The sequence below is a fragment of the Populus euphratica genome, unplaced genomic scaffold (genome assembly GCF_000495115.2).
Source record: "Populus euphratica unplaced genomic scaffold, PopEup_1.0 scaffold2.1, whole genome shotgun sequence".
Taxonomy (NCBI): domain Eukaryota; kingdom Viridiplantae; phylum Streptophyta; class Magnoliopsida; order Malpighiales; family Salicaceae; genus Populus; species Populus euphratica.
Window position 1 is genome coordinate 1,489,853 of NW_011499846.1, and position 15,395 is coordinate 1,505,247.

General features: G+C 32.3%; 2 protein-coding genes across 2 annotated transcripts; one reads left to right on the forward strand and one right to left on the reverse strand.

Annotated features, from left to right (window-relative positions):
• Nucleotides 1-865: 865 nt before the first annotated feature.
• Nucleotides 866-6,152, reverse strand: LOC105129999 (mitogen-activated protein kinase kinase kinase YODA-like). The gene is made up of 11 exons (XM_011032304.1): nucleotides 5,552-6,152; nucleotides 4,107-4,949; nucleotides 3,932-4,019; nucleotides 3,731-3,793; nucleotides 3,466-3,629; nucleotides 3,120-3,195; nucleotides 2,976-3,035; nucleotides 2,755-2,880; nucleotides 1,747-1,956; nucleotides 1,541-1,638; nucleotides 866-1,425 (listed from the first exon to the last, which is right to left on the reverse strand). The coding sequence occupies exons 1-11, from the start codon at nucleotides 5,959-5,961 to the stop codon at nucleotides 1,227-1,229; spliced, it is 2,337 nt and encodes a 778-aa protein (XP_011030606.1). The 5' UTR covers nucleotides 5,962-6,152; the 3' UTR covers nucleotides 866-1,226.
• Nucleotides 6,153-10,741: 4,589 nt separating this feature from the next.
• Nucleotides 10,742-13,446, forward strand: LOC105130007 (protein OSB1, mitochondrial). Its single transcript, XM_011032318.1, has 4 exons — nucleotides 10,742-11,219; nucleotides 11,299-11,437; nucleotides 11,958-12,105; nucleotides 12,643-13,446. The coding sequence occupies exons 1-4, from the start codon at nucleotides 10,876-10,878 to the stop codon at nucleotides 13,125-13,127; spliced, it is 1,116 nt and encodes a 371-aa protein (XP_011030620.1). The 5' UTR covers nucleotides 10,742-10,875; the 3' UTR covers nucleotides 13,128-13,446.
• Nucleotides 13,447-15,395: the final 1,949 nt, after the last annotated feature.

A 15,395-nucleotide genomic window follows, 5' to 3' on the forward strand; every position in this document is an offset into this window, starting at 1 on the left:
CTCTCTACGAACATGTGGTGCAGTAGCTAGTTGATCAGTAAGCAAAAGCCAAACTTCTTTATCCATCTCAACGACCATCCCTTGCACATACACATGCATACCTTTGACAACACCAGTAAAACACCACAATCACCATTCCCTCCAATAAACACTCTCATGCCTTGCACTGCAGTTCTGTCTTTAATATTTTCACGAGTTCTGTCTTTAATAATTCATAGGAAACCAAAACGGGTTCGGTTCAGTCTTTAATATTTTCACCTGTCTTTAATAATTCATAGGAAACCTAAACGGGTTCTGTCTTTAATATTTTCACGAGTTCCAAGAATGAACATAGATGGGTTCCAGCAAGACAATGATAATTCTCACATCCAAAAAAAAAAAAAAAGACACGCAGAGAGTAGAATTCGTTCCACTGGCAGAAAGGTGGTCAAGAACAGTAACAATGTCGGCCTAAACAGGAATCTGACCTACGTGGTGAATATTCAAAGATCATTTATTCCAGGTCATCTAGACACTTATAAATGGACACTTCCTCGTTATTAAGCCTTAACAGATACCAAATATAGTCATTAAACCTGCACTAACCTAGTATATTAGAACTTGAGATTCAAAACCTACCTCGAGAGCTAGGTTTTCAGTTGAATCTCAAAAAATATTAACTCAAGTTGAACCAGTTAACCTATGAATTAACTCGATGATTTAATAACACAAGCTTTTTTTCCCAAGCTAGTCTCCAAGCTAGAAATGACAACTAGTCTCGGAGCTAGAAATGACAACTATGCCAACAAATTTCATTTATTACATGGCGTACCATGGTATTAAAAAATAACCAGGTGAACCAAGAATCGTTAAGCGAATCAAAATCTGGGAAAAAGAAGATACCTGTGATTATAATCTACAATTAGTCTGAAATATGTAGTTATTTTCACCAAACATGCTTACAAATAATCAATGCATTTCTTCTAAACTTTTTTTCTGTTACATTGTTGTACACTATTTTTATATACATCAATTATCCTTTGAATCGTAAATCCTTTATATTTATATAAACACTAAACCTAACGAAGAATGAGGAAATATTTTCAGGAGGTTTCAGAAATAATAAATCGAACCTCCAATCAAATGTGAGTCACCAGATGTTCTAATGGCAATATGAGAATCTCCATTGGACCTTTGCAGCTTTGCTTCTACCTTGCTTTCTTATCTCATGACAATCAACACATGATTCAGATATGTGGAATTTCCCTTCCATGACTCCTTAAATGCACATTGCTAGAAACATTTGAAGAAGAGATGAAATTATGTGAACCATGAACTAGTTGTGCTGCCAATAGATAAGGGCGAGCTTCGAGTGTTGAACAAGGTGGGTTATGAGAAGTTGCAGCACAGTTGAATGTGTAAGCATGGCTTTGCTGACTAGTCTCACTGTGGGTGTACAATCACAAAAAGAAAAATAATTATAATCTATGAAACTAGCAACTGGAGAGTGAAATTCTTAAGCAAATATTTTGCTAGTAGTGGTTGCAAATAAATACATAACCTGCTACTTGGCAGTCGATGGTTCCTCATCCACATGCCTGGGGAGGTTGGCGACACATCATTTTCCGCGGTGTGGTCTCTCAAACTCTGTGAATTATCCTACAAAAGGCACCCCAAAGAATTAGCATAATAATTTTGTGCACACGTTTAGGTTATAATGAAATTCTTTTAGATCAATAGATTAAAGAACTAGTGTCTGATGCTCACCTCAAGGTTCACTGCAGGTATTGCTGCTCTGCTTGCTGACACATTAAGATCGCTTGACTTGCACACAAAAGGATGCTCAAGTAGCATCATAGCTGATGGACGCTCTGCTGGATTCCTTCGAAAGCAATGACAAAGGAAATCTTTTCCCTCTGGTGACAAGGTTTCAGGTATAGGTGGATCTTTATTCAATATCTTGAACATAGCTTGAGCCTGATATGTACCAATCATTGCATCAAAATTCTGAATCAGAACAGACAGGAAATCCTCGAGTTGAAGAAATGAAGAACAAATGAGCTTATACTTCCTCTTCAATGCTAAGAGGACAAACAAAGCAAGGAACCAATCAAGAACTAACATGCAAACAAGAGAAGCCAGTATGTTTTGTTGTTTGATCAAAAAGTCAATCGATCACACCCAGGAAAGAGAGGAGTTTTGGTCAAATATTGAATAATAGATACAGTTTCAGGATTCTATTACCGGGCTCTCCTATCCTGTTAAATCACGACATACATGATGCAATATCTTATTCTTCAAAGAATATTAACTATTTTCCACTACAAGCTAAGTCAAAATTAGCAAGGAGAAACAGTGATGAGTAGTTTTCAGAGAAATTCCTTTCTCCCTAGATTACTTAAGAAGTAGTAGTCTTTTACTAAAGGTCATGTTGAAAGAGCAATCATATAACATTGGAAGGTGATGCACCCCTGTCAAGAGACCAAGCACATGCACTCCAAAGGAATCAGGCCAAATGCTGCGAGATCTAGTACCTTAAATGCATGCTCAAAAATGAGTGCAGATCTAGCCATTCTTGGAAAGCAAAGAATGAAGAATTAGCAATATAAAAGAAAAGGGAAAAAAAAAATTCCAATGAAAATGTTGTTTCCTTATATTCCAAATTCAACCAAAAGTTGAATATACACTTAGCAATGTGACCATAGATATCTTTCTAATTTTCAAAAACCTGGGCTGTGAACAAATAAGGGTAGTAAAGTCTAGTTACGAGCTCACCCCCTGAAGGTCACCCCATGGAGGTTTTCCAGTAAACATCTCAATGATGGTGCAACCCAGACTCCATGAATCAACAGCAAAAGCAAGTTCAGGATTGCCACTTTTCAGCATTACAGCTTTAATGACCTGAATAAAAGAATGGGTTCAAAGAAAATGCATCAATAAGCCATGTAAGCACACACATAAGGTATGTTTCTATAAATAATTTCATCATGAAGTACCTCTGGAGCCATCCAGTGTGGACTGCCCTTCAAGGACAATTCATATGATAGTCCTGTAAGCTGTACAGGAACAAAAAAACACGGTGAGAAAAGTGCAAAATTAATTACAACCCTACAAAGTGTCCAAAGTTATTCAAAACTCACATGTTTTGCCGTCCCAAAATCTGTGAGCTTAACAACTCCTGATGCATCAACAAGCAAATTTGCACCTTTAATGTCCCTGCAGATCATAATTGTGCAAATTATTAAAACTGCACAGCAGGAAAAAATCCTCAACTTTTATAATAGACACACATCATGCTTCCATTCAGGGTTCTTAGTCCAACAATCATTTATTATTCTCTTTCTAAGCATGGCTATAGATGATAATGGTGTGGCTCTTTGCAAGATTCTATTTTTTTCACAATTTATTGAAAGGCATTTGGCCTAGTGTGATAACTGCCAGTTAACAGAGTTCATTTTTACTCTTCGTCAAACATGAATCACCAACCTGTGGACCGTCTTTTTACTGTGCAAGTAAGCCAATCCAGAGAGAATATGGCGAGTGAAATTGCGGACTATAGATTCTGTCATATGTCCACAATGTTCACGAACATACTTATTGATCGATCCTGGATTAATATACTCCAAATATATGTAAAATTGATCATCAACCTGGACACAACAAAATGCTCCCTGAATCATCAAACGAGAAGAAACTTATAGGAACTCAAATTAAACTGATAAATTAGTAGATAGGACAAGGGAATACTCACGATCTCACAGCCATAATATTGCACTATATTTGGATGCCTTAGATCACGTAGAACTCTGATTTCCTGCAACCAATGAAAATAGAATCCCCAATCAACTTGATTAGACGCCGCTTCTGCATTTGTCCTCAATATTTGCAATTATCAGGATGGATATAGTGAATTGAAAATGCTAAAATGGCTATAAGGAACTCCAAAGATAACCTGCTCCAACTGCTTTATACATTCAGCAGATTTTGGATCATCGGGGATGATATCAACTTCCTTCATTGCACATGAGGCTCCAGTCACTCTGTCAAATAAAAGCAACCAATTAATTTTCACAGAAGCAGAAAATCAAGAAACAAGAAGCACAAAAGCTTCAGAATTACTAGGTTACCTGTTGGTTCCCAGATAAACTCTTCCATATGTACCAGATCCAATAAGTTTTCCTTTCACCCACTGATTTTTTCTTAATGGTTCGTTTAGTTTTTCTAATGCGTTATGGATGATAGTAGCTGGGGATGGCATGGATGATTGTGGTGGTGCAGCTCCAGGAGGAAGAGGCAACGGATGAGGAGGAGGAAACCGGGAAAGAGGAAATGGGTGAGCACTTACACGACTGTTTTCAGGCCACTCCTTGGAACTTCCCTGAAGCAATTTATGAAGTGATCGAAAATAAAATTTATTTTCAAGGTCGACACAGGGACTTTGTATTGTAGGGCTGCGAAGTGGAGAATGATCAGGACTAAACACAGTTCTAACTGGTGGCACTTGTGAAGAATGGATTGCAAGCCCACCCAAGTCAGGAATCTTCAAAGTTGACCGAACCTGCGATTCCTGAGAAGCCACGAAAGAAGGTAAAAAATCTCCAGTGTATGATCTTTGTGGGCTAACAGTAGCAGGACTTGGAAGTCCACTTATTGGAGCACTGCTAGGAGAAGAAATCAAACTGGACTTGTAATTTGCACCTTCGATATTTAGATCATGAGGCAGTACCCTGTTACTATTCCCTGGAGATTTAGTCAATTCAGTGGCAACATGAGAAGCAAAAAGATCAGTGGCATTTGATTGTCGAGGACTGGCAGAAGGACTTGAGAAACCACTTGTCGGGGCACTTCTGGCCTGAATTTTCAGTCCTAAGTCACGACTAGTGCTGTCAAGATTTGAGACCTGAGAGAACCTCTGACGAAAATTGCTTGAAGGTTTGGCAAATTTTGTAGCAATGTGATCGGTGTTTTTCCTGATGGTCCATAGCCGAATCAATAGAGCAGATCAACATAGTAATATATGCGGAGCAAGCCATTCCCTATGCAACATAATATACAAAAAATTTGTGACACAACACAGCAGAACCAGACAATATCAGGATATTTAGGTTTCTAAAGATTGCCTCCAAATCCTAACCTCGTCATAATAGATTACCCCATAGACATTATTCCCGGAACACAAAGCAGAATTTGATCACATTATCCTGAAGTATTTATCATAAAAATTGCCGCATGTATCCATTACCTTAGATTTCATTTTTCTCAGTATCCATCTTTATATCCATTATTCAAATTTGTTGTCATTGATTATTTGGAGAGGGGATGTGCATATATTCAAACGACTAATTAGCCTTTTCCTTGCAGTCAAGACCTATAGTTTGATTACTTTTTTTGTGTTCTTGGTTACAAGGGGGTGACTTGAATCTGAGGCAATAACTTAAAAAAAAAAAGAAACTGCAACAAAAGAAAGAAAGAACGCAGAAGTATTTATCTTGCTTGTGATTGATTTGATGCAACTGCCTTCTACTACTTTTTTTACCGCCAAATTGAAAAAAAAAAAACAAAATGGTCATACCTCCTTAACATATGGTTCGGCCCTTCTTCGGGTGAGCCGAGATGACCATGGCCCAAAATCGAACCCGACGGCTCCTGTCTCCTAGTCAAAAGTGATACAGGTACTGGCAATGGATGCGGGACAGCCATCGAAGACCAGTGGTCCGTCCCGCTAGGAGACCGGGACTTTTTGGCAGAATCAGGGTCACCAGACGGCGAATTTGGTCGGTCGGTTAAATTCCAGCCAAGGTCCTGCTCACTGACAGGCCTAGGCTTCCTCTGCCGTTCCATCTTCTTGAGCATAAAAGATTGGCCACGGTTAATCCAGGAAGTACCAGCAGTGTTACTGCAGTTGTTGCTGTTATCTTTTGTCGAAGAAACAGAGGGGGATGATGGCATGGAAGAGGAGGGAGTTTTTGAAAAGAAAGGCATTTGGGAGGCTTGGAGGGGAAGGAAATGAAAGTGTCTGAAAGCTTCATGTGACCGATGTAGTAATCGTTGCTAGCTGTAAAGCCTCTCGGAGAGGGGCACTTCTTAGGTTACTTCGTCGTTGTTGCTACACCTACCTTTTTGTCAAAACTGAGGATTTGCGGGGATATTAGGATCTGCCTTGCCCAGTTTGAACTCTGTTTTGGGTTTTAAAAGTCAGTCTGCCCGTACATAAAATATGTTCGGCTGAGCTTTTTTTATTAATTTAAAATTAATTTTTTATTTTATTTTTTAATGTTTTTCCTATTATTTTCATCTTTGATTTTAACAAAATTATTTTAATATATTTTTAAATAAAATTTTTTAAAAATAATTGTTATTATGCTCTCAAACATTATATTTTATATAATAATTAAAAATATAAAATATTTTTTTAGATATTTTTATTAATATGTCAAAATAATTGAGAAATATAAATTTAATATTATTTTAATTTTAAAAAGCAAGTTTAACTGTAAAAACAATTACTCTTTCAGTAAACTTTAAACAAGACATTCATATTCAAATTAATATTTCGAGAATAATGAATTATAGTGATCGTCATTATCAAACTTGTGTTGATTTGAATGATAGGTTTTAAAAAAAAATATTCTGAATTTAATTGATAGTTGAGTTGATCTATCCATGTCAAATTTAAAATGATTTTTTAAAAAAAAACAATATTGTTTGACCAGTAAATTAATTAGATAATTCAATGACTGGGTCTTTTTTAATAAGCCATCGAGATACATGTAACAATTTTATTTTGTATTCGAGTCCAGATTAATAACATATATAAAACCAAACATAAGTCAAACATCGAAAACACAAGGTTGAAACTCAAGTAACCGAGCTTGGCTTGCAGTGTGCTGGGGAATTGGGATCGGTAAACACGGCATTTCTGCAACTACAAAGGTCAGCGGCCGATGTGACTCACGAAATGGACTTTGAGAGAGATGGACTTGAGGAGGGGGGGATAGACTTTAATTTATTTTACTTCTTAATAGTAATTAATTCCTTGTTTCTTTAAGTAATTAATTGAGAGTGAATTCTTATTATATGATCTTGAATTAAAAAAAAACTATATGGTTGACAAAGTCTGTCATGCACTGCGGCAAAATTAAAGGTGGTTGTTCCAGGATTTGCTTTTGCTAGTTCCTCGAGTCCTTTCATGGCATTTCTCTGCAAATCACATGCATTTAAATCTCTCTGTAAATTAATGCCACTAAGATTTAATTAATCAATCAATCAAGATATCATTTAAAATTTAAATTTAAGTTGAAATCAACTAAAATTTGATAAATCTATTTTTAAAGGATTTAAAAAACCTCACACTATCTTTTTTTCTTGGGCATGCCTCGAGTGGGGGATAATAGTGTCCAAGTCTAGCTAAGCTAGATCAGCAGTCTACCAAGTCCCAATACGCGAGGTCTGATGGCCAGATACTAATGAATTTGATAGTATATCAAGCCCCTTATATGTTATAGGAATGCGAATCCTTCCTTGAAACACTTAAGAGAGTAATTTTTTTTTGTATGCTTAACAAAGTGAGGTAAAATATATTATAAGACTTGTGAGTGTTAATATACAATGAGACTTTTAAAATAAAAATTTATAATTTTTATTATTTATTGCATGTATATTTTCAAAACATCTTTTTATAGAATATTCTTATATTTTTTATCTATAAAAAAATATTTATTTAAGTATTGGAGAATTCTTATCTTTACCAAAAAAATTTTTTGCAAATAGTAAAAAGTTATTTTTATTGCTAAACACCAAATATAAATTATTAATTATCTTAACAGGAAGGAATAGAAAAAAATTGTCATGAGTAGTTAATTAATTAACTAATTATTCAATCTGATATTCTATAACTAAACTAGTAAACCAGTTGGATTTCCAGAACTTCATCAATAATATTATTTAATGGAGGTTATTCATGATCTAGATTATTTGTTAACTACTTGTATAGTTTCTTCATCGACAATAAAACTATAAAGAAATAATTGCTTTATAACCCTTTTTGCCGCCCCTGTTGATAAAAATTAAGTCCTAAAGTCAAATATACCCCGTGGATTCTCGTCCCTTTACTTTTCTAAAAAAGAAAAAAATCATTATCTGGAGGGATAGTGTGGAAAGATTCATGGTAGTTGAAAGACTAATATTGTTGAAATTATAATAAATAAATAAAAGCCAGCTCACTACATTGAAATGTATCAAGTAATTTAGGGATGTGCCTTTGAATCTTGGAATCTAATTGCACTGTTGCTGGTCCCGAGTAGGTGTTTGGTTGATCGTTTCAAACTGTGTTTAGTTTTGTTTCAAGAATATATTTGTTTTTTAAAAAATATTAAATTATTTTTTTAAATGATTTTGACTTTTCCATGTAAAAAATAATGTGAAAACAATATTTTAAAATAAAAAATATTTTTGAAAAATACTCTAGTTATTTTTACATGCCATAAAAAAATGAAATAAATTAAGTCGTGCACCACCTAGTTTTAACAAATTCCATTCCTCATCCATCATTTAATATCATGGGATAACACGAGAGGATTTTGAATCCTACACGTCAGTGCCGTGCCCATGTAAACATCATGTGAACAAAATCATGAAACTAAACATGGGAGCTTGTTTGTTTGGAAGTCTAATTATAATTATTTTTTAAATAATTTTTTGTATTAAAATATATATTAGTAATATTATTTTATTTTTTAAAAATTATTTTTGATATCAACATATCAAAATAATTTAAAAATATTAAAAATATATTAATTTAAAGTAAATAAAAAAATTTAATTTTCTTTAAAAATATTTTTAAAACACAAAAATAAATAGACTCTTAAGATAAACTAAAATGCTTAAAAACTAGTCAATAAAAACCAATAATATTATTAAAATTCAAATATAATAAAAGTGATATCAAAATTCATAAATAAACTAGATTCTTAGTTTTTCTTGCAAGTTGTTTAGTTATTGTATTAGTTTAATTTTAAATCATTCAAAGAAAAATATTCATAAAATTTATACTATTCATTTGATAATTTCTTTAATTAAACATATTAACAAAAAGAACTTATGCAGTTCTTATTCATGCCTACATTGTTAATTTCTATCACTTATAATTGAAATTAAAAATCCTGCGAATAAAATATTTATAGATAACATAATCTTAATGCTTCTATATGTTGTCATACAAAAAATAAAATAAAAGATTCATGGATAAAACTATTGTAATCGATTTTTATTTTTAAAAAACAAAAAACTGTGTTAGAGGTGCTTATAAAAAATTACAACAAATATGGGCCTACAACGGCCCGTCATTTTTACCTAAATTCAAGCCGCAGGCAATAGCCCCCTAACCCTAAATCTCCAAAAGCCCAAACTCCAATCCCTCTTTCTTCCACTTTAAATTATACTAAACATTAAAACGTATTTTAAACTATTTAATTCTAATTCAAAACCAGTTGCTCATGATTTTTGAGTCATTGTTAAAATTATAAGAATAAATATTGAAACGAAAGAATATATTAGATATTGATAAATTTCAGAAAAAATATACTTTGGTTCTTTAATTTTAAAATAATATAAAGTATATAATTTATATGCCTTACCCGTTTTCGAGTTTAATTTTGATATATAAATTTATTTTATTTATTTTTTAGTTCTTGTTAAGATACAAGAGAGAGAAAAATTACTGAATTTTGATGATAAAAAAAAAATATCATTCATATTGATTTACATTATCAAAATTATCAATATAGTTTATATCAACTGTTTTCTTTGATTTACATTATCAAAATTATCAATATTTGTGTTAAGTTATTTAATTTACCGAGTAAAGTTTATATCAACTGTTTTTTTTTTACATGTAAAGAAAATATATTTGAGTTTATTTTTATTTTTAATTTTGAGTTGATTTTTATTTCTAAATTTTTTTTTGAATTTTTTAGGCATTTAATACGTTTACAATGATACCAAAAATGTTTTGAGTCAAGATAATGATTGAAAAACAGTTTTTATATAAAAGAACTTAAATCTTGATTTTTCAATTAGCGTATTATTTATTTTTCAAAAAAATTGAACAACTGACATATTATCCTCCCCAGTTGCAGGAAAAAAAAAAAAAAACAAGAGTCCAGTGATGTAGGTTGCTAGGGCAAGCTCGAGCATGAGCTGTGATGAAATTGTCTTGCCTTAGTCTTTTTTTAAAAAAATATTTTTTTATAATTTTTTAAAACTAATCCTTTTTTACATGGTTCTCTTCTCTATTTTTCAAGAGTTTTTATAATTTACCTATATTTTTTTGATCTCTTATATAAGTAAATTTTATTTTTTAGAATATTTTTTTATTTTTAATTAATATTTGTAATATATGTAGCAATACATAATATTTTTTTATTTAATTAATTAAATTTATATTTCTATTTTTTTATCATTTTATTGAATAAAAATATTATTTTAATAAAAAAATTAACAAATATAACTGATTAAGTTTCGTACCTTGTAAAATTAAATATCTTAATTTATATTTATTTTTTAATTTTTTTAATTTTAATTATTATTTATTTTTTTATTTATTAACATATAATTTTTTATTTATTTAATTAGATACACAAATTTTCACTTAAAAACCTTGTAAATATATAAACATGACAATATTTGATAGAAAAATATCTTACCCACGTCAAAATACGAGTTAAGCATGTAGTTATAATTAACCCTAATAGTTAGGGTTTTTAAACCGTACACTCGGAAACCCCCCCCGCCAAACTCCTTCCTTCAAATACCGCCTGAAAATCCCCTCTTCATCTTCGGAAAATACCTAACCAGAAACAGCACATCGCCTAATAGCTCTAATCACACTTTGAATGCATGATTAAGCCGTACCGTACCGGGTTCCTGATTAGGAACCTGTCCCGATTTTCACTTCAAAGACTCGCTCCCTTCTCTTCATCGTCTGCTGCAAACCTTGGATTTTCGAATTCCTCTACTGATGAAGACGAGCTAGACGAAATCAATGATAGCGCAGTTTATCGACACACCATCTCAACCCAGCGGCCGTCCACCGTAGAATGGAAACCCAGTTTGGTGAATTTGGTTAGATTTATCGGTACAGTGGGCAGGTCCCCGATAATCTACAAAACTAAAGGCGGTGGATTTGGTTGTTACACTCTACTCTACGCAAGAGATCCACATGATTCGAATCGCTGGTTCAGGTCAGCTTTTAATGGAAAGTTCGTTGCTTGTTAAGCATATTTTGTGTCCCTTTAACTAAGAGTTAGGTGTTGTGAACAGGATTCTAGTGGAGACTTGGTGTGAAATGGCGAAAATGTGCATTCAACATGTAAAGCCAAACGATATTATCTACGTTTCGGGTCATTTAGAATCTTACATCAGTTTTGACAGGACTGGAAATCCAAGTTCCAGTTACAAGGTTCGCAATTTGAATTGTATTAGATTTTCGATGTGTCCACACTCACTGTTAGTTTGCCTTGATACATCATTTAAACCTTTGATTAGTGCACGAAACTGTTAATGATTTATGATTAGTTATGGAGTGGCTAATTTTTTTTTCCCCGCGTATAAGAAGATCAACACAGATACAACAGAGTAAAGTTGGAGTAATGTGCACTTTAATTAAATGTTTAAAAGGAACGATGATGGTGGTGTTTTTAAGCGTTCACATGTGTTTTTCTGATTACGTTGTGAAGAATCAATTTGAAATTTTCTGTAAATCTTTGTCCACTGATATTGAATTGATCATATCAGGCAGGATTAAACATTTTGATGTTTCTGAAGGGATTGAACCATACCGGTAGATTTCTATTCTAAACACTTTGATGAGTCAGCATAGAGATTAGCAAACACAGTCACACACCTGTGCACTCGCTCTCTCGCTCACCCTTACATATGTGAGTACAGAATGATTTATTCGTTTTTATATGCATGTATAGATAATTGCGAATGAATTGTGTTACATTGCACAACATAATCAACGGTCAGATTGCCAAAGCGCTGAGGAACCAGAGTCAGAGACCTGCCTAAAATTCAAGGAACCAGAATCAAGTGCTTGTCAAAAATACACGGAGCCATATTCAGGAGGTATGATTTTTTCTTTCATGCATTGCAGCTTATTTTCAAGCAAAGCCTATCTCCCAACTCACCCGGCCGCTGCACAATACACAGCTGCATTGAAGGTTACAAATGGCTTGTAGTTCAATTAACAACGGAGATGGTTTAGTTAGGTTGTTTCTTAACACAGGACTTCCAAGTCTTTGGCATATCTAGGTGTCTGTCACTTGAAAGCTTGGAATCTATTGTTAGCTCATTTATTATTTTGTCTACTAATTTGTTGAGCTGCTAATGTTAGCACATTCAACTAAGCTACACACATTCACACTCATATGAAGTTTCCTGATCTGACAGCCTTAGTGTGTGGGGATTAAGAATCAAAACACATATATGAAGTTACCTGATCTGACTGCATTAGTGTGGGGGTACTAAGGAACTTGCTGTTTGGTTGGGCTGGCCATGGTTTCTTATATGATGATTAGCAGTGACTGATTTAACTTTGTTTCTCTCATTTTATTTTGTTCTCTCTTCCCATGCTTTATACATTTTTATCTCTTACAAATTCAGCTGGAACTGGCGTGGAAAAGGACAAAAACCATCTTTGCCTATGGAAAGCATTTTTCAGCAGCCCACATGAGTGGTGGGATAACAGGAAATTTAAGAAAAATTCAAAGTTACCTGATTTTAAGCACAAGATTAGTGGTGATGCTCTGTGGTTGAGACCAGATGATCCACTGTGGATCAAAACAAAACTTCAATTGCTTGATTGGAAAGCGGGAGAACATTGTGAAGAGGAAAGGCACAAAAACCACCTTTACTTGTGGCAAGTGTTCTTCGCCAGCCCGCATGAATGGTGGGATAACAGGAAAAATAAGAAAAACTCGGCGTCTCCAGATTTCAAGCACAAGGATACTGGTGAAGCTCTTTGGTTGAGTTCTAATGATCCCCCTTGGGTAAAAAGACAAATCCAATTGCTTGATTTAAACATGGCTGTACAACACCAAGAGAGAGGTGCAGGTTCTCGTGTCTCTCATTGGGTGTATGATGACTGAAAGTATACGTGCAGGACCTTGAAAGAGGAAGGCGTGTGGTACTGGAGATTTACTGCAGGAGAGCTTGTGCGTGCATTCTTATACCTCTTGCGTTCTGATGTATGTTAGGTAAATACTATAATTTACGTTAACACAATCACCACCCGTAGTTTTAGTTGAAATGACGTTAACCACAACTGATATTAAAATTTCAGAGTGGTCAAATGTGATGAAAAACATGAAACAGGATCGATTATTGTAAATACAGTAAAACTAAGGGGTGATCAATGTACCTTCCCCAGCATTACTTATATACTAAAACGCTGGTTTTAATTGTATTTTTGTTATTGTGTAATTTTTATTTAATTTGGTCTTTGTTTTCACACAATTAAGTTCTATTTAAGGAGCAATTGTTTTTAAATTCTTATAAAAAGATCGGATTGAAAGAGAGGAACTAAAATGAAAAATACAGATATAGATGACATTATTAGTTTTAAAAACATTCACTTTGATTTTTTTAACTTAAATAATCATGTAAATTATACAATTGTAATTTCTTGAAAAAAATTTATTTTATTTTAGTATATATATTTTTTATTTTTATTTTTTGATCACTGGTTAAAAGAGGAGAGAGAAGAGTTGCTTAAAATAAAAGTTTATTGTTGACATTGATTTAAGCTACTAAAATAAAAGATTTTTTTGTTAAATTATTTAATTTGATGCGGGGAGTTTATATTAGGTGTTTTTGCACCTTAAAAGTTTGTGAAAAAATAGATTTTTGTTTGAGTTTATTTTTTTTTGTTGGGGGTTGGGTTTGGTTTTCTAGGTGTTTTTTTGAGGCCATGAATGAATTTGTTTTGATTTTTAGGATGTTTTGGGTAAAAAATAGATTGCAAAATATATTTTTCGGTAGAAAAAAGTATAAACCTTGATTTTTCAACTACTACAATGATCAAAATCTAGGTAAAATTGGCCACACGATGTCTGTTTTGACTGGTGATGTGTCGTTTATTATTGACATGACTGTTAGACTCAAACACTTTGGATTTGACATGATTGTCTAATCAAATACCTTGGGTATGACATAGCTGTAAAATCCAAAGCATTCGAATCTGACATGATTACCATAAAAATATAACTTTAAATAATGTAGTTGAATATAAATAAAGTGACATGATTAGTTAAAAAATTAAAAATTAGAAAAAAGAAAAAACCTCCTCTTTTAGCCTCTTTTGAATAATATTAATTTTTTTTATTATGTGTTTAATTTTTGAAGAAGTTTTTCTAGTTCATCCAGGATTTTGTTTTAACGTTTTATATAGATAAATTATATCTTTTAAAATAAAAAATATTTATTTTTAGATGATATTTTTAATAACTGTAGTCTTACATGTTATTCCTTTTGTCTTTTTATTTTATTCAATCAATTTAATGTTCTATTTTTCTAGATTAAATATCTTAATATATATCCATCTCCTCGTTTTTCAAGTTTTATTTTTAGGTGTCATTAATATTTTATTTATTTATTAGCACACATAATTCTTAGTTTATTTGATTACATTTATGCATCAACTTTTTAATTTGTTACATTTTTTTAACTACAAAAATTACTTGCTATGGTGGTTCATTGTTCATATACTTTAGTTTTTTTTTTAAGTTCTTTTGTTTTTAATTCTATTTTTAAAATATTTTATTTTAATTTTATTTTTCAATATTTATTAATTTCGAGTTTGTCATCATAAGTTCTATTGATTTATTTTCTATGAGGATATTTTTGCATTCTTAAATAAACATCCTTGTATTTGGTTAATTGATGTTCAATTTTTATAAGTATTTATTTTTGTTATTGTATCATTAGATAAAAATAATTTTAAAAAACAAAGTTTTAAAAATTAGTAGAGTCTATAATACAGGTCGCAAGTTTTGCGAGTTAAACTATGGAGCCTGAGTTTCAATATGTCACTATTTCAATATTAAAAAAAATATCATTTTAAATTTTTTAAGGTTAAATTATAATTTCACTTATCGTCTAAGTTATTTTTGGATCTGTCAAGCCAATGAATTTATCTAGAGTTAACTTTTATGTGAATTAATTTTAAACATAGGTTAAAGAAGAAGTTGAGTTGAAAAGTTTCGAAGTTGACCTATTAGATCGAGTTTAACAACAATACCAAATTTTTTTCAAAGAAAATCTCATCTTCCAAATGAATCATTCTTGGCTTTTTTTTTGTTATTATTAATTTTACTCAAAGTCTCAAATCAGCATATCAACATTTGGTCAATATTCAA